The following is a 13,755-nucleotide window of genomic DNA, read 5'->3' on the forward strand; positions in this document are numbered from 1 at the left end:
TTAATATCAGGTGAATTTCCAAACATGGAAAGCAGGTAAAACAGTCTTAATTGCTCTGCAGGTCTTATCAGTTGCTTCAGGTGATGAAGGGCTTTTAGAGATGACATCAATGTTTCAAAATACCATTTTTGGAAGCTATTTCTGCTCTTACCTTCAACTTGATGTGGTACTGGGGTGTATGAACTGAAATAGTAACTTGGGAACTCTTGCTGTACAGAAACGCTGCCTTGCCAGATGTGTAGTGGCAGGCTGACCTGTAACTTGGCACCTACTTGACGCAACTCCTGCCTTGGTATCATCTCTGTTGCCTAGATTCACTTCAAATAAAGACGCTAATTGCAAAATATTGGTAGTGTATTCATTGTGGCTTGCCTTTTTTTTTTCTTTTTTTTTTTTTTTTTTTTTTTTTCTTCTCTGCAGGAAGAATTTCTCAGCTGCGTTCCGCTGTAACCTGGCAGCGAACCTGCGCTCACCCCTCCCCGGCTGCCCCCGGGCCGGCGGGTACCGGCGGGTACCAGCGCATCCCTCGGGACGCGGCGGGGGCCGGCGGCTCGCAGGCGGCCGGGCTGCGGGTTGGCGGCGGCGGCAGCTCGCCGAGCCTCGTGACATCACTCCTGGAGCTCAAATCCCCCTCGGAGCTCCTTTCCTTACTCGGTCTGTCGCTCTGGCCGCGCTGGCAGAGGTAGGACCCTCCCCAGCAGGGCGGGCAGCTCCCCGGGCGAGGCGAGGCTCAGGAGCTGCTGGAGGAGGAAGAGAAGGGGAAGGAGTCGGTGCGAAGAGGATAGTGAGGATCGGAACAAAACAGAGGAGCTCCACTATGAAATTCGTCTCTGCTTATTACTTGCTGCCTCTCTTTCCTGCACTGGTCTTCAGCGCTAGGTGAGTACCGAGAGCTATTTTGCTGAAGAGTTCGCCTGTTTTGGTTGCTGCTTGCTCTTTTAGATTCAGTGCTTTCAAGAGAAATAATACAGATTTCAGCTTTTACTGGGGTAGTAAGTTTAGAGCAGATATTTCTCTGATTCTTATCTCTCCCCCTCCCCCTCCCGATCCTCCGGGAGATACTGAGTCTTCTCTTGGTCTTTCTAAGCTTTTTTTTTTATCATGTAAAAGAGCTGCTCCTGTGTAAGTTGACCCACAGCTCATGTGATGTAGCAAGACAGTAACAAATAGAAGCTTTATGTATACAGCAGTAATAGCAGATGACTGTTTCATTGGAAATAAGGAAGGCAAACAGCTGAAACTGAGAACATCATAACGTTTTTCCCTTATAGGGTGCAAAAAAATAAACACTTGAACAATCTCATCTCAGTGTAGGTTTCTGTATCTGATCGTAGACCTAGGGCTTACCTTTTTTTTTTTTCTTTTTTTTTTTTTTTTTAAACTGTGAAATGCAGGTGAGCTGTTGCAGTGTTATCTCAATGCCAGGAAATATGTTTAAAAAGTTGCAGCAATCTAGAAGCATTCCTTTCTGTGTGAGTACAATAAATCACTGAGGAAAATATGAAGCAAATCTATTGCAGCTTAAAAATAAAACCTCTTCTGACCATGCAGAGTTCTGATAAGATAATGTGGACTGCTCAGTCACTCGGAGATAGTATATTCTCCGTGCTGTAGGCATAACATGTTCAGCAGAGAAAAGATAAAGCTGAGACACTCTATCCTGTTGTCTTGATGTACACAGATGGAAAGTTAATGCTGGGTACAGAGCAGCTCTGTTATAATCACACTGCACTCACTTGACGCTTCTCACTTTCCAGTTCCTTATCAGAAAATCACGGCCAAATTTTGACTATGGTATTTCTGCACTGTGTTAGTAATGAGTACCCTATAAACTTCTACGTCCATAAAGCATGTTATCAGAGGACATATGCACGTGCTTTTGTCAGGGAAATGTCTCTTGTCTGTTGTTCTTCGTCTCTTCCAGTAGAATCTGCATTGAAGCAGCTTTTTGTAGAAGCACTGCATGTTTTAAGCCATAATTGTTCAGTAAGTCTTAAAAAAGTGCACACCTGCTACTCAAAGTCAGGTACAGCAGGAGCGCATCTCTGTACATACTCAAACACAGGTAAATGATAACTGATAATCTCCTGAGTGAAAAAAGGCTGGAACGCAGGGAGCAATCAGGAATGTCAAAATGCTTCACATACTTCTCTCCTGAAGGGGGTTGTTACTGGTGAGGGAGAGGTACTTTTTTCTTTTTTTTGTGACGCTTCTGACTTGGGGACTCTACAGTGCCAGCCCACACATACTATGATGCTCTTTGAAATACAACGCTTGAAAGAAAAGTAATATATTGTGGTTCAATAATTATCCCTTCTGATTTAATAAGCGGTCTAAGGAAACATCCACTAGCAGACAAGTGTGAAAATTCTTGTCAATTCGGATTAATAATTTTACACTCATTTAAGAGTGATACATTCTTTGCTAAATTATGCCAGAGTTAAAAAGGGGAGAAAGCACCAAGCCAGCTTTTGCAGATTCAGGTTTGTATTTTGTATGAGCTTGTGCAAACTAAACTGTAGTGAAAAGAGACGTGGAAAACTCTTCTAAATCTTGATATTTTGTTGTTTTTATGAAGTGTCTTGCAAGCTACTTGAACATTCAGGGAACTAAACTGGGACAAAGTATCTAGTATAAAGCCCCAAAAGCCAGTCCTCATCTTCTTGAGAAAATACTACTTGTATGAAAAATGAACTGGAGCTCACTCTTGATAATTGCAAAAGAAATCCAAGTGCCTCCCCACCTTTCAAAAAATAGTTGGAAAGACTATGACAAAGTTGAAGTTGGCATACGAATACTAATTATGAACAGTAGGAGTGGATATACTTTCATAAGAGTAAAGTTTTGTGGCGTACGATGATTTATATTCTTGTGTGTTTGAGGCATGAAGATGAACGAGGTATGAGAAATTCCAGTTAAAATTCCATGCAAGTACAGGATGTGTTGCACAGTGAAGTTTTGCTTTTGATACCAGATTGGCCATCCTTTTAAAAAGGAGACTGAAACTGTGCTGGAGAGTTGGAGGTTTATACAAGTCCCGACTACTCGATTCAGCAGTTGCTTTCGGTCCCTTGATTTTTAACTGGCTGCGTAGAACATAGAGTAATTTTTCAACAGCACATGATGGAAGTTTAAAAAATGATACGGTGCTATCAATATGCCACCTACTGGAAAGAGATTCTGCTTTAATCTCCTTCAGCAGAAGGCAATTCTGTCTGTGGCGGTTAGTATTTCTTGTAAATGTATGGTTAATTCATTGGTTGGACGCAAACAGGTTTGCAAAAAGCAGGGTCTGTGTGAAATTGCTTAGCTAAGGGAAAGCATCAGCCTCGCTGGGCAGAAAGTTTTCCATTGTGAGGATTTATTTTTTTAAAAGTTTGCACAGAAGCACTGTAACTCCATTTCATACTGGTGGTATGAAATCAGTATTTGCTGCAGAAGTGGACAGCTGCTGCTTTTTGATCCTTGCCATGTGGTGATGCCATCTTCTTTGCATTTGTGTCATGGTGATAGTTTTGGAAGACCTTAGAATGTCTTCAAACCTAATTGTAAACAAGTATGAATTGGTAAGTTCAACTATGTTAACACACAATGTCATATTTTCTTATTTTATAGTACTGTTAAAAAGAGGAAAACTATTATTTTTAAGATTGTGTTCATTATTAGCTTTTGATTTTCAGAACCGTATGCAGCTAACTTCTCAGCATTGTCTCAAATCATACGTGTGACCCAAATGCCTAATAAATTAAAGAAAGTTCACGTTTTTGAAATGAACAGTCTTTTCTGTATTACCTAAACTTGGTTTTGGTGCAGCTTTGAGACACAATGATGGCTCTTAATCATATTTCCAGTTGGTTGCGGTGCCAAAGAGGTAACAAGATTAAGGTGTGTTTGCCTGTCCAGTTAACTGTGTATGTTTTGACGGAATAAGGACAAATTGCCGCTCTAAAATCAGTCCCATTAAAGTTCAGGGGAACGAATTTTTGAAGGTGAAATTAACTTGGTAAAACTATTCTGAAGCCCGTGTTTTCCTGTCTACTTTTATTTTTCTTGGTGTCGGCAGATCTAATCAGATGCTTGTGTACATGTTATTTTGAGTGAGATGAAATGAGTCCCACTGTACTGAGTGCTCAGTGAGCGCACGTAGCGTATAATAAGCTCAGGGTCTGATTCTGCAGCTTCCTGGGTGCTTTTGTGGCCCAAGACTGGAATACTATTTGTAGAATGGAGTGTTTGCATGAAGTCATGCATTGGCGTCAGTAACGAAGATCTGCAGTCCAGATTACCTTGTCTAATGACAGCAGCCTGCTTTTAGCGAAAATGAGAGTTTTCTGAATATTACTTCACCATTGCCGTTGAACGGCTGGATATGTTAATTTCTGCTCGCTGCAAAAACATTTTGTCCAAATGATAAAAATTTGTCTCCTTAGAAGCAGCTTGATGTGAAACAAAGCTTTCCTTTTTTTTTTTCTATGACAGCAAATTCCTTTCCGTTGACACGTGAAATGTGACAAAGATGCAAGACTGAAAAATTTGATTGAAGTAGAATGCTTTATAGTTCAGAACAGGGCCATAAACCCAACAAGAGGCACTTTAATAACGATAATAATATTACTACTACAGCAACTATTAAACGGATGTACAAAACCCAGGGCTGTAAAAGGCAGAACTTTTATTATTTTAATGGCTGGCGGTCATTTTTTCGAAAAGTGCAGTTTACTGGCAGTCTTACTCCGCTCACGTTACAAAGCAATCTCTAAATCATTGGCTTCAGAAGAATGCCACCTCTGTGTTTTCATAGCAGGATAAAAATAGTGTGCTTATTTCGGGTAGGTGGATGTTGCTTAACGAAGGTATGGGTGTTGAGCTGGTGTACGTCTGCTCTTGGAACTGATAGAAATACAGTGAATTCCCTTAACTTAGTAAACGTGAGAACCTGAGTTAAATGCTTGCTTTTTTCCATGGACTTATTTTCAAGGTCGACTATTTTCTTTGTTTGTTCATTTTGGTAATTATTTCTTAAGGAATATGAAAAACACTATTATCTTTCCCACCTCTCAAAGGTGTGTGAAGGACTCGGCCCGAGACTTGAGGAAAGAAAGGAGAGCGTCTTTGATGCTAATGTACGCGGGTGGTCATGGGGAGGATGTTGAAAAATCCTTGTTTCTAGTTCTTGAGCTCTTTCTCATCTTAGAAACGCTGTTTGGGCTATAATCAGATGTTGAAAGTAACTGTTTTAGACTGATATGAGAGTAGAGGGAATCCTGCTCCTTTTGAGACTTTGAGGTTGAAGCAGGAGGCTCACTGTGTGCTTCTACCCTCGGCTGTAGCCACATCACTCTTACGTGCTCCAGCAGGTAGCCAAAAGTGATTCTTGCTTTTGAGATTTCAGGCTGAGGTCCAGCAGTGTCCTTCCTTCTCCCCATGACTGAAGATGAACTCTGCAGTAGTAGAATACTACTTTAGTGGAAAAAAAAATGATATGTTTTTGCTGTAGGTAGGGTGGATAACAGAGACTGTCTTAATATTGTGCTTTCTGAATTCTTCCAGAAATTCAGGCACATTATCATTTGTCTCCTGCTTAGAATTGGAGGTTTCTGGGCCGTGAAAACTTTCTGATTTCTATCAATGTGGATGATGATGCATGTTTGGTTAATGGCTTGTAAGGACATAGGTCTGAGGTACAGAAGTGACATTTAGCATATGCCTTGCGACCTTGCTATACCTGAAGAAGAATGCGCTTTGTTGTGGACTGTATTTAAACGTAGTGGGACAAATTTACTAGTGGCACGATTCCGTTATTTCAAGGAATGTGTTTAGCTTGATGGCTTTATTTTGATGACTTCTAAGCAAGTGCCTAATAAAGCAAACGAGAAGCCACTTGGTGAAACAAACCCTTTTCCTTCTTCTGGGAGAAAGTTTTTGAGCTCCAGTGATATATTTGAAAAGAACAACAAACCAACAACCACCGCTCCCTCAAACCGAAAAAAAACCAAACAAATCAAACAAACAAACAAAAAAAACCCCAAATAAACCAACCAACCAAGAAAACCAAACCACCTGATCTTTCGGCAGGAGGAGCTCCTTCTCCTTCTTCCCCCTGCACGAAGTCCATGGCCTCAGGGGTGCAGGTGCTGGATTTTAAAACTGGCAACAGCAAAATGAGAGGTCCTTTTCTTGGCATGAGTGCAGTCGCCAACCATACTGCCTTAGAATACACGACCGCGTCAAATCTGCAGCCTGCGGTGTAGTGCAGAGATTTTCAGGGTAGCTTTTAAACCAGGTAGTTAGGGGATCTCTATCTTGTGTAGAAAAATAAGCAAGAACCTTCTGGAGGTGGACTTCTTTGGCATCAGAATGAGATTGCTTAAAGCAAGTTTGCGAATCCCTGTATTTGAACTGTACTATATATGCGTATAAGAATACGCGTGTGTATATACACCTATATTCTTAATGCTAGCCTCACATAATGGAGTTGCTTCTCCATGTTGCAGCCCTTCTACAATGGGGCAGACACATTTATTCCACCTGTTTGTCTTCCACGGGGCGGGGGGGGGGGGGTGGGGGAATATTTTTTTTTTTTTTGTCAGAAGTTTTAAATTTTAAGATAGGATTTATGATAGAGCTAATTTTTAGTGAAGAATGATGTCCTCGGAAGTGGTATGCTTGCTATTTTATCTTATTATCTGGGCTAAAGCATTTAAAAATGCTTCACAAATTTAAGTTTAGCAACCTAAATCAGATATCCAGAAAAAAGTCTTTCTCAGTTTGGCCAGAAATAGTAAAAATAGACTGTTTTGTGACATTTTGTCATCACAAAATTTCTGATTCTGGAATCTGAAAAGGATAAGAAGGAAAAAAGAAGGAGGGGAGGGGAAGAAAGGATGCTGCTAAAAACTTTTGTAACCTTCAGGAAAGACTTACTTTAGATTTGATCTAATATACAGGTAAAAATTTCTTGAAGTTCCCTGTGATGTCAAGTAAATCTTGAGGATCTCTAGAATTCCGTCTTTATGTAATAGAACAGTTGGGATTCTGCTTGTTATGCTGTGTATAATGCGTTTCTGCTCAGGAGACTTGCTGTGGAGTTACTTTTGACATTTTAATGTATTCTTTGTGTTTAGAGAAATTATAGTGCTGACGCTTTCCTATTTCTTTCTCATTTATTAATTTATAGCTAGGGCAGGATATAAAGATATCTTAACCTAAACTTGTAATCCCTCTTTCTGTGAGATTGTGCGTTCCATGTTATTTTCTATATTTAACAGAACCCTGTTCACAGACGGTAATCCTTATGATGTACCACTCTGCAGACAAATAAATCTCATTTATGCCACTTGTCAAAAACAGTGTTTCTTCTCGTTGTCTAGTTTTGCACAATGGGTGCGCCAGCTGTCTTGTAAGGGTCAGATCTGTAAATATGCTCTGTAATATGTAATATGTTTATCAGAAAGAATAGAGGTGTGTATGGAATTTCTCAATATCTTACTTGTCGATATTGATTGAAAGCTTCTATGGAAAGGAGTAGAGAAATGTCAAATATTCTGGTGTGTTTTGTCTCCGCATGCTATATAGATAAGATAAGGCTAGTATGCTGCCAGCTCATGTATTTTACTTGAATTGTTAGTTTTTTCCATCCATTTACGTATTTTTATTGTTGTCATTTATGAACGCTCATATTTTGTCAATTTACGGTCACAATTTCCATGTGGGAAATAGGTAGGTTTGCTCCTCGTTTGCTGAGTAGGAAAGTGGAAGCTTCGTAAAAAAACAGATCTACCCACTATGAGAAAAATTGCAGGGCTTAAAAAAAACAGAGCACATATTTACCGAATCCCATCTAATTGCAGAACTAACACCTTTCCCTTTAAGTTGGAGATGGGGCTGCAGCAGAACAACCTTCTGACTCCTCTGTATGAACTTCTTCCAGGCCACCACACTTGTACCAAACGATGTGTGTTACCGCTGGCTTTGCTATCTCCTCGCCTAGAGAGAGAATCAAAACACCTTCTATGACAGGACAGGCAAAGGGGGGGTTATGATGGGATGCAGTCTCTGTAATTTCACTATAATAGAACCCTTGAACGTATTTTTTCAGTAGCTGCTGTGGGTCTTTCTAAAACTTGGTTTGGTAGTGAGTGGGGGGAAACAAGTTACCTAGCACTGTAGGTGGTAAACAAATTGTGGCTGTTTAGGAGTACCTTATAGTTGTTGGATTCTCAATACTTGATACTGCTTTTCAGGTGTTGCTGTGATTTTTGTTGATGTGAGTGACTACAGAAGTAGGAGCTGTCATTTTGTACCTCCGAATTGCTTGGTGAACCAGGGGACCTAGAATGACAACAACCACAGTAATACGCTTTGTCCACCTGATGTAAGCCATCCTCATCATGTCTGAATGACTTTGCAGTCGTGTGTTTGTTTCAGACTAGCCTGTGGCAGTAAACTAGGAGAAAGAAAAAAAAAAAAAAGTGTGATTTTGCTGAAATGTAGAGGAGAATAGAAAAAAATGTGTGGAAAAACAGAACTGACAAGACTGAAAAGCGGCTGTGTTCTGGGTGGCATTAGATTGTCTGTTAAGGAAGTCTCTTCCTCCTGATGCAGCGTAATGAAATGTGTGCTCAATTTACAAAGAGAAGAACGTCTGTCTTGAAAATGGAGAAATAAAATCAATTTTACTACTGCTTCACTTACAGCTTTTTTTTGTACAGGAATATTTTCAGGATGGGGTGAAGCTCAGCCAGGATGCAAATCTAACAACTGTGTTTAGTAAACAGCTGAACCTTTGAGCTGCTTTGTTGAAACCGATCGGTCGATGATTAATTCTGATTTTCTGTGCCAAAATGCACCACATAGCTATTGCATTCTTACTACTTATTAGTGACTGGCCGAGTCCATCAGCCCCCTTGCAGATCTATCCCTCTGCTCTACGGAGAGAACACAAGTTCCTGGCACGTGCTCCTCTGAAAATAGGCACTGTGGCTTTTTTTTGGTTGGTTTTGGTTTCTTTTCTTCTTCCTTCCGTGAAGGGAGCCAAGGTTTGCCAAGGGAAAAGCCATTTTAGAAAGGCTTAATACCTATAATCTGCAGTAGATTTTCTTTAAGTGAGCCCAAACGAGTCTAATCTGACGCCTTTTGAATTTCAAAAGGGGCCAGCACATTGGCTGCGCTAACCTTGTGAAAATCTGAACGTAAGGAGAGCTGTATGCTTGGAAAATTAGACTGCTATTTAGCTGCTGATGTCTATGGGGGGGATACCAACTAGTCGTGATCGTTAGCGATCCATCCTGACCTGCTCCTGAAAGTCTAGCCTCGCAGCTTGCTTTGTTTCTGCCTGAGTTGAGGAATAAGGTTATTTGGCTTAATGCAAATGGTAAGGCTTGGGAAATGAATCTGTAACCATGGTGCCTAGATGACAATGGGGTGAGGGGGGGGTCAGAACTCACGGCAGTGTTGCTGCTTCCCTTCTGCTTCTTTCATTAAGCATCTCTAACTTGGCAATCAGCGCAGCCCCGTGCTATTTAATTTGGTGAAAAATCAGTCTCGAATACTGCGTTCTTTGAAATCTCTGCATTCATACATGAATGATGCATGAAAAAAAATACACTCCTCAAGTGCACAGATAGCGAATAGAGACTCTTCTGCAATCGCTTTTTTATTTACTTGTAAAACAACTATCTGCTCTTCAGTATACACAGATGTGCTGTATTTGGCTTAGGAAAGCTTATGACAGTAGACGTTTAATTTAATGTTTTTCTTTAACTCCTACCTCTCTCTGTCTCTGTTTCAAACATCTTCGTTTCTTCCCTAGTTCCTACTTTGGAGCTCTGTTGTCTCAAGGGAAGATTGTTATCTGTTCCTGGAAGGGAAAAGAATTAAATGGCTGTAAAAGCTAAACTGTAAAATCTGTTTTAAGGGAATACTGATGAGTTCTTCAAATGGACTCAGGAAAACTTGCATTTCTATCTGTTTTAATGTGATAGTACGTGGTGTTGCCTGTTCCATATGTACCTGGGTTGACAAAATTTAAATAGTTTCTGAAATACTTAGGAAGAAATACAGGATGTGTATACCAGAACTAAGGGCTTAAGGAATATACATTCCCTTTGTATGAGATGAATGCCCCATCACTGGTTTATAAAATATCATCTGAAAGGCTTAACCCATTTGCATCCAACAGGCGATGTACAGAAGATGATACTGCAGGTAGGGTTAAATATTATAGCTTGAATACATTCACTCTCCTGTAGGGACATCACACGCTTCTTTGCTGCTTAAGCCTGACGGTTATATCACATGTTAAAACGGTACTTTAATGTGTAATGGAAAACCTGTCCCAATAACATGTAGTCTTTACGGGAACATGAAGTTTTTGTTGCACTGGATTAAACCTGTAGAACAATGTGCTGTCGACAAGAGTGGTCGCTACCAGAGGAAGGTGGAAAAAATGCTGGAAGAAGCAGTATGGAATTAATTTCATCTGCCTTAAATCTTTCCATGTTCTAGGGACTGAAATGATCCTTAAGGTAGCTGGAGCCATTCCTGTAGAAGAATATTCACACAGTCTTGGTTCTCGTGAATGTTTTGCAAGAATCCATCTGGAGAAATAAGTAGATGTGATTTCAGCAATTCAGGTGGTGACTAAGCTGGAAACAAACATAAATGTCCAAGCAATTCCCCCAACCACCTGAATTGCAGGGAAACTGTTGGAAAGTTTCGCTATACAAAGCCAGAAGTGAGAAATTGCCGTAGCAGTTCCGGGACCTAATAGGATGAGAATAAGATGTCAAGAGGGGAGGGTGGGGGGTGGGTGATGTCGAAACGGACTAATTTTTATATCTGTTAGAAGGAGGTAAATAAAAAGGGACACTAAGCGATGAGTGAATAAGTTGGAGTATTGAGACTACTCTGGAGATACTCTATTTAACTGTATCTTACCGGAGGTTAGCTGCATCCAGCTGTGACTCTTTTTCTATACAAAGATGAAACCAAAATGCTACGTATGTAGAGTGTGAGAAAACATTGGAGGCAAGGAGACTTGTTCTGCTCCGCTTGTTACTGCTCATGACTTAGAAACTATGGGAGTGCGGTGTAGGTTTAATTCTTTTATTTAAAAGCTTAAAATTTATTTAAAAACATGGCTTAAAAGGCTCCTAATAAGAAAGCAGTAAAAAACTAGCACTTTCACCTGAATTCTTGGGCAATAGAGCGGATTCCTCTTGTGCTCCATATACTTTAAACCTCATAAATGATGTACACCTAATGCGAACTTCAGGGTAAATCTTTGTGTTCTGCAGATAATACTGTTACAGAGAGAGAGTGCGTGTGCAGGGAGCAATCTCCGTGCTCATTACTCACCACGCACTAATGAGGATGGAGAGAATTCTTACCTGTTTCTTGTTAATTTAATGAAAAAGAGTGGCGGTGGGAAAGTCTCCTCATCTGGAGTAGATGCCAAAACATCATTGTGGCTACTGATAAAAAGAAACTAAAGACTGCAAACCTGCACCCAATTCCATTAGCGTATTTTTGGAATGTAAAAAGATCTCTTTCACTCAAGGGAAAATGCATAAATATGTATACTGTATGTGCCTCTGTGTAAAGGATTTCTAGTTGTAGACACATAATGAAGTGTGAAAAATTGATTTTTGGCTATCTTTTCTCAGTGGCTTAAATAGATATGTATGCTTTTGCTTGTATAGAATGAAATGCTTCAAAACAGCCGAATCTTTTTTTTTTTTTTTTTTTTTTTAACAGCTAAGGCATCAAATTTGGATACACCATTTGCAGATAAAAATATCAAATTAATTCCACGGGTAACATTGGGCTTTAATTTTTTACATCCTGCCACTTCATTGAAATGCAAAAAATTATACTGGAGACACACATTGTTCCTGGCAAACACGTAATCTGGAATTACCCTGCTCGCTTCCACTTTTGCAGGCTTTTGGTTGGACAGTCTTGTACCTCAGTTTAAAAAAAAAAAAAAAAAAAAAAATTAAAACTTTCTGTAGATTCCCTGTATTTCAACAGAATATCACATTTGTGTTGCTAATGCCCGTTAGTTGCTGCCACTGTGGCGCAGGTCTAACGCCGCTGCAAAAGTAACTTGAGAAGTTGGTATAGTGTTAAATGCTTACTCAGCAATCTGTTATCTGGGTCGGTTTTTCCTGGCCAGGCTGGGTTATCAGTGTAATCTCCTGTTGCAGCAGCATCTGACGTATCCCGAGGGGATGTTCCAAACAGCTCTCCCATCTGGGTGTGAAACAGCGGTTGCTTTTGCCTACTCTCTTCTTAACTGGCTCTGAAGCTTTTGCAAATTTTGCACGGCAGATACCCCTCCAAACCTACTTTAGAGAAAGATCTGAATCTTTTCAGGCCTCAGATCCTTTTATGAACTGGCAGCGTCTCACATAACCTCTAAATCCATGCTGAAAATGTTAGTTGTGCTTTTGAAAAGGACTAAGCTTGTAAAATTGGATTTCCGGCGTGATTGGACCGATAGGTGGGATGAGCAGAATCCTGCATCCGCTTTTGAGGAATAATAAAAAGAAATAAACTGAGGCAAAAGATTAAAAATAAATAAATAATGCTTACACTACTTGGGGTAGCTGGGCTTCAACGTGTCTCTGTTACCTTTGAAAATAAATGCAAACATCAGTCTTCATACAATTTTTACGTACAGAGGTGAGAAGGCATTAAAAAAGTGGTCTGTGATCACAGATAGAGAACTACATAAATGCCAAGGCAATGGTATTACGGGAAAAAAATTGTTAATAAAATTTAGGCAATCTAGTCTCCTTTATAACAGCTGATAGCTGTCCAAACTGGTAGACACGCGTAATCAAAATGCATTTCACTACTTGCTTTCTTGAGGGTTGCTGCTCTGAACATACTGTAATCACACTATAATTACAGAAGTAGTAGAAATAGTATCCTCCTGTGATTAATATGATTGTATTTATGCTGATTTACAATGGCTGAGGATTTAACGTTGTCTTTGCGCGGATGTTGTAATGATTATTTTCTCGTTGCAGTGCTTTAGCCTTTTGATCAGTGTTACAGCGCACTTCCTTAAAGGAAGAGAGTAAAGTAATGGGAGCTTTCAGTCAACAATTAGGAAATATACTTACGGAAACCACCGGCATTAGAAGATATTGATCTACAAAATTGTATCAAACAATAACAGTACTAACTTCTGCAAGACAGGTGACTGGAGCAAAGAGCAGTGTTCATTCTTTCACCGCCGTTACTATGCCTTGCAGCATCGTTTTCAGTTGAGATAATTTAGAATTGATGAAGTGGTCTGTGTTAGGCTTCAAATTTTTATTTCTGTGGAGGAGAAAAATAGGAAGATTTCTTTTTCTATTTGCTTTCCTTTATTCTCTTCCTCCAAAAACCCGTGTGAGAATTAAGATGTAAAACTTGATTTAAGTGGAAAAATGGATAAAATCCTGCCTTCATAAAAACCAGCTATGAGTGGTTTTGGATGTGGTTAGGGTCACCACTGCTTCATTCGATTTGGGTTTTCAGTTTGGCACTAGTCCAAGGATCATTCTAAATATGCTTGTGTAAATAGCCATTTCTTAAAATGCGCAGAAATTCCCTATTTCTATTACAGCTACATTTGGAGTATTGGGAAAAAAATGAATAGTATACAAACAAGTGAATTGGTGGTTTTGTTATTTCTGCCTAAATTCAACTGGAATTCAACTGGATGAAACCTGTATAATGAAAGTTGCTACAACCTAGGCT

The 13,755-nt window shown here is 39.9% G+C and overlaps 1 protein-coding gene across 1 annotated transcript in view; it reads left to right on the plus strand.

Annotated features, from left to right (window-relative positions):
- Positions 1-817: 817 nt before the first annotated feature.
- The window catches only part of LUZP2 (leucine zipper protein 2), a gene marked incomplete at both ends in the record, with an annotated part of 198,677 nt that continues 185,739 nt past the window's right edge, over positions 818-13,755 (plus strand). Inside the window, one exon of the mRNA XM_082485408.1 lies at positions 818-879. Within this exon, the coding sequence (XP_082341534.1) occupies positions 818-879 (62 nt within the window). The remainder of the gene's footprint in view (positions 880-13,755) is intronic.

The sequence above is a fragment of the Vanellus vanellus genome (assembly GCF_965231255.1).
Source record: "Vanellus vanellus genome assembly, chromosome: 6".
Lineage (NCBI taxonomy): Eukaryota > Metazoa > Chordata > Aves > Charadriiformes > Charadriidae > Vanellus > Vanellus vanellus.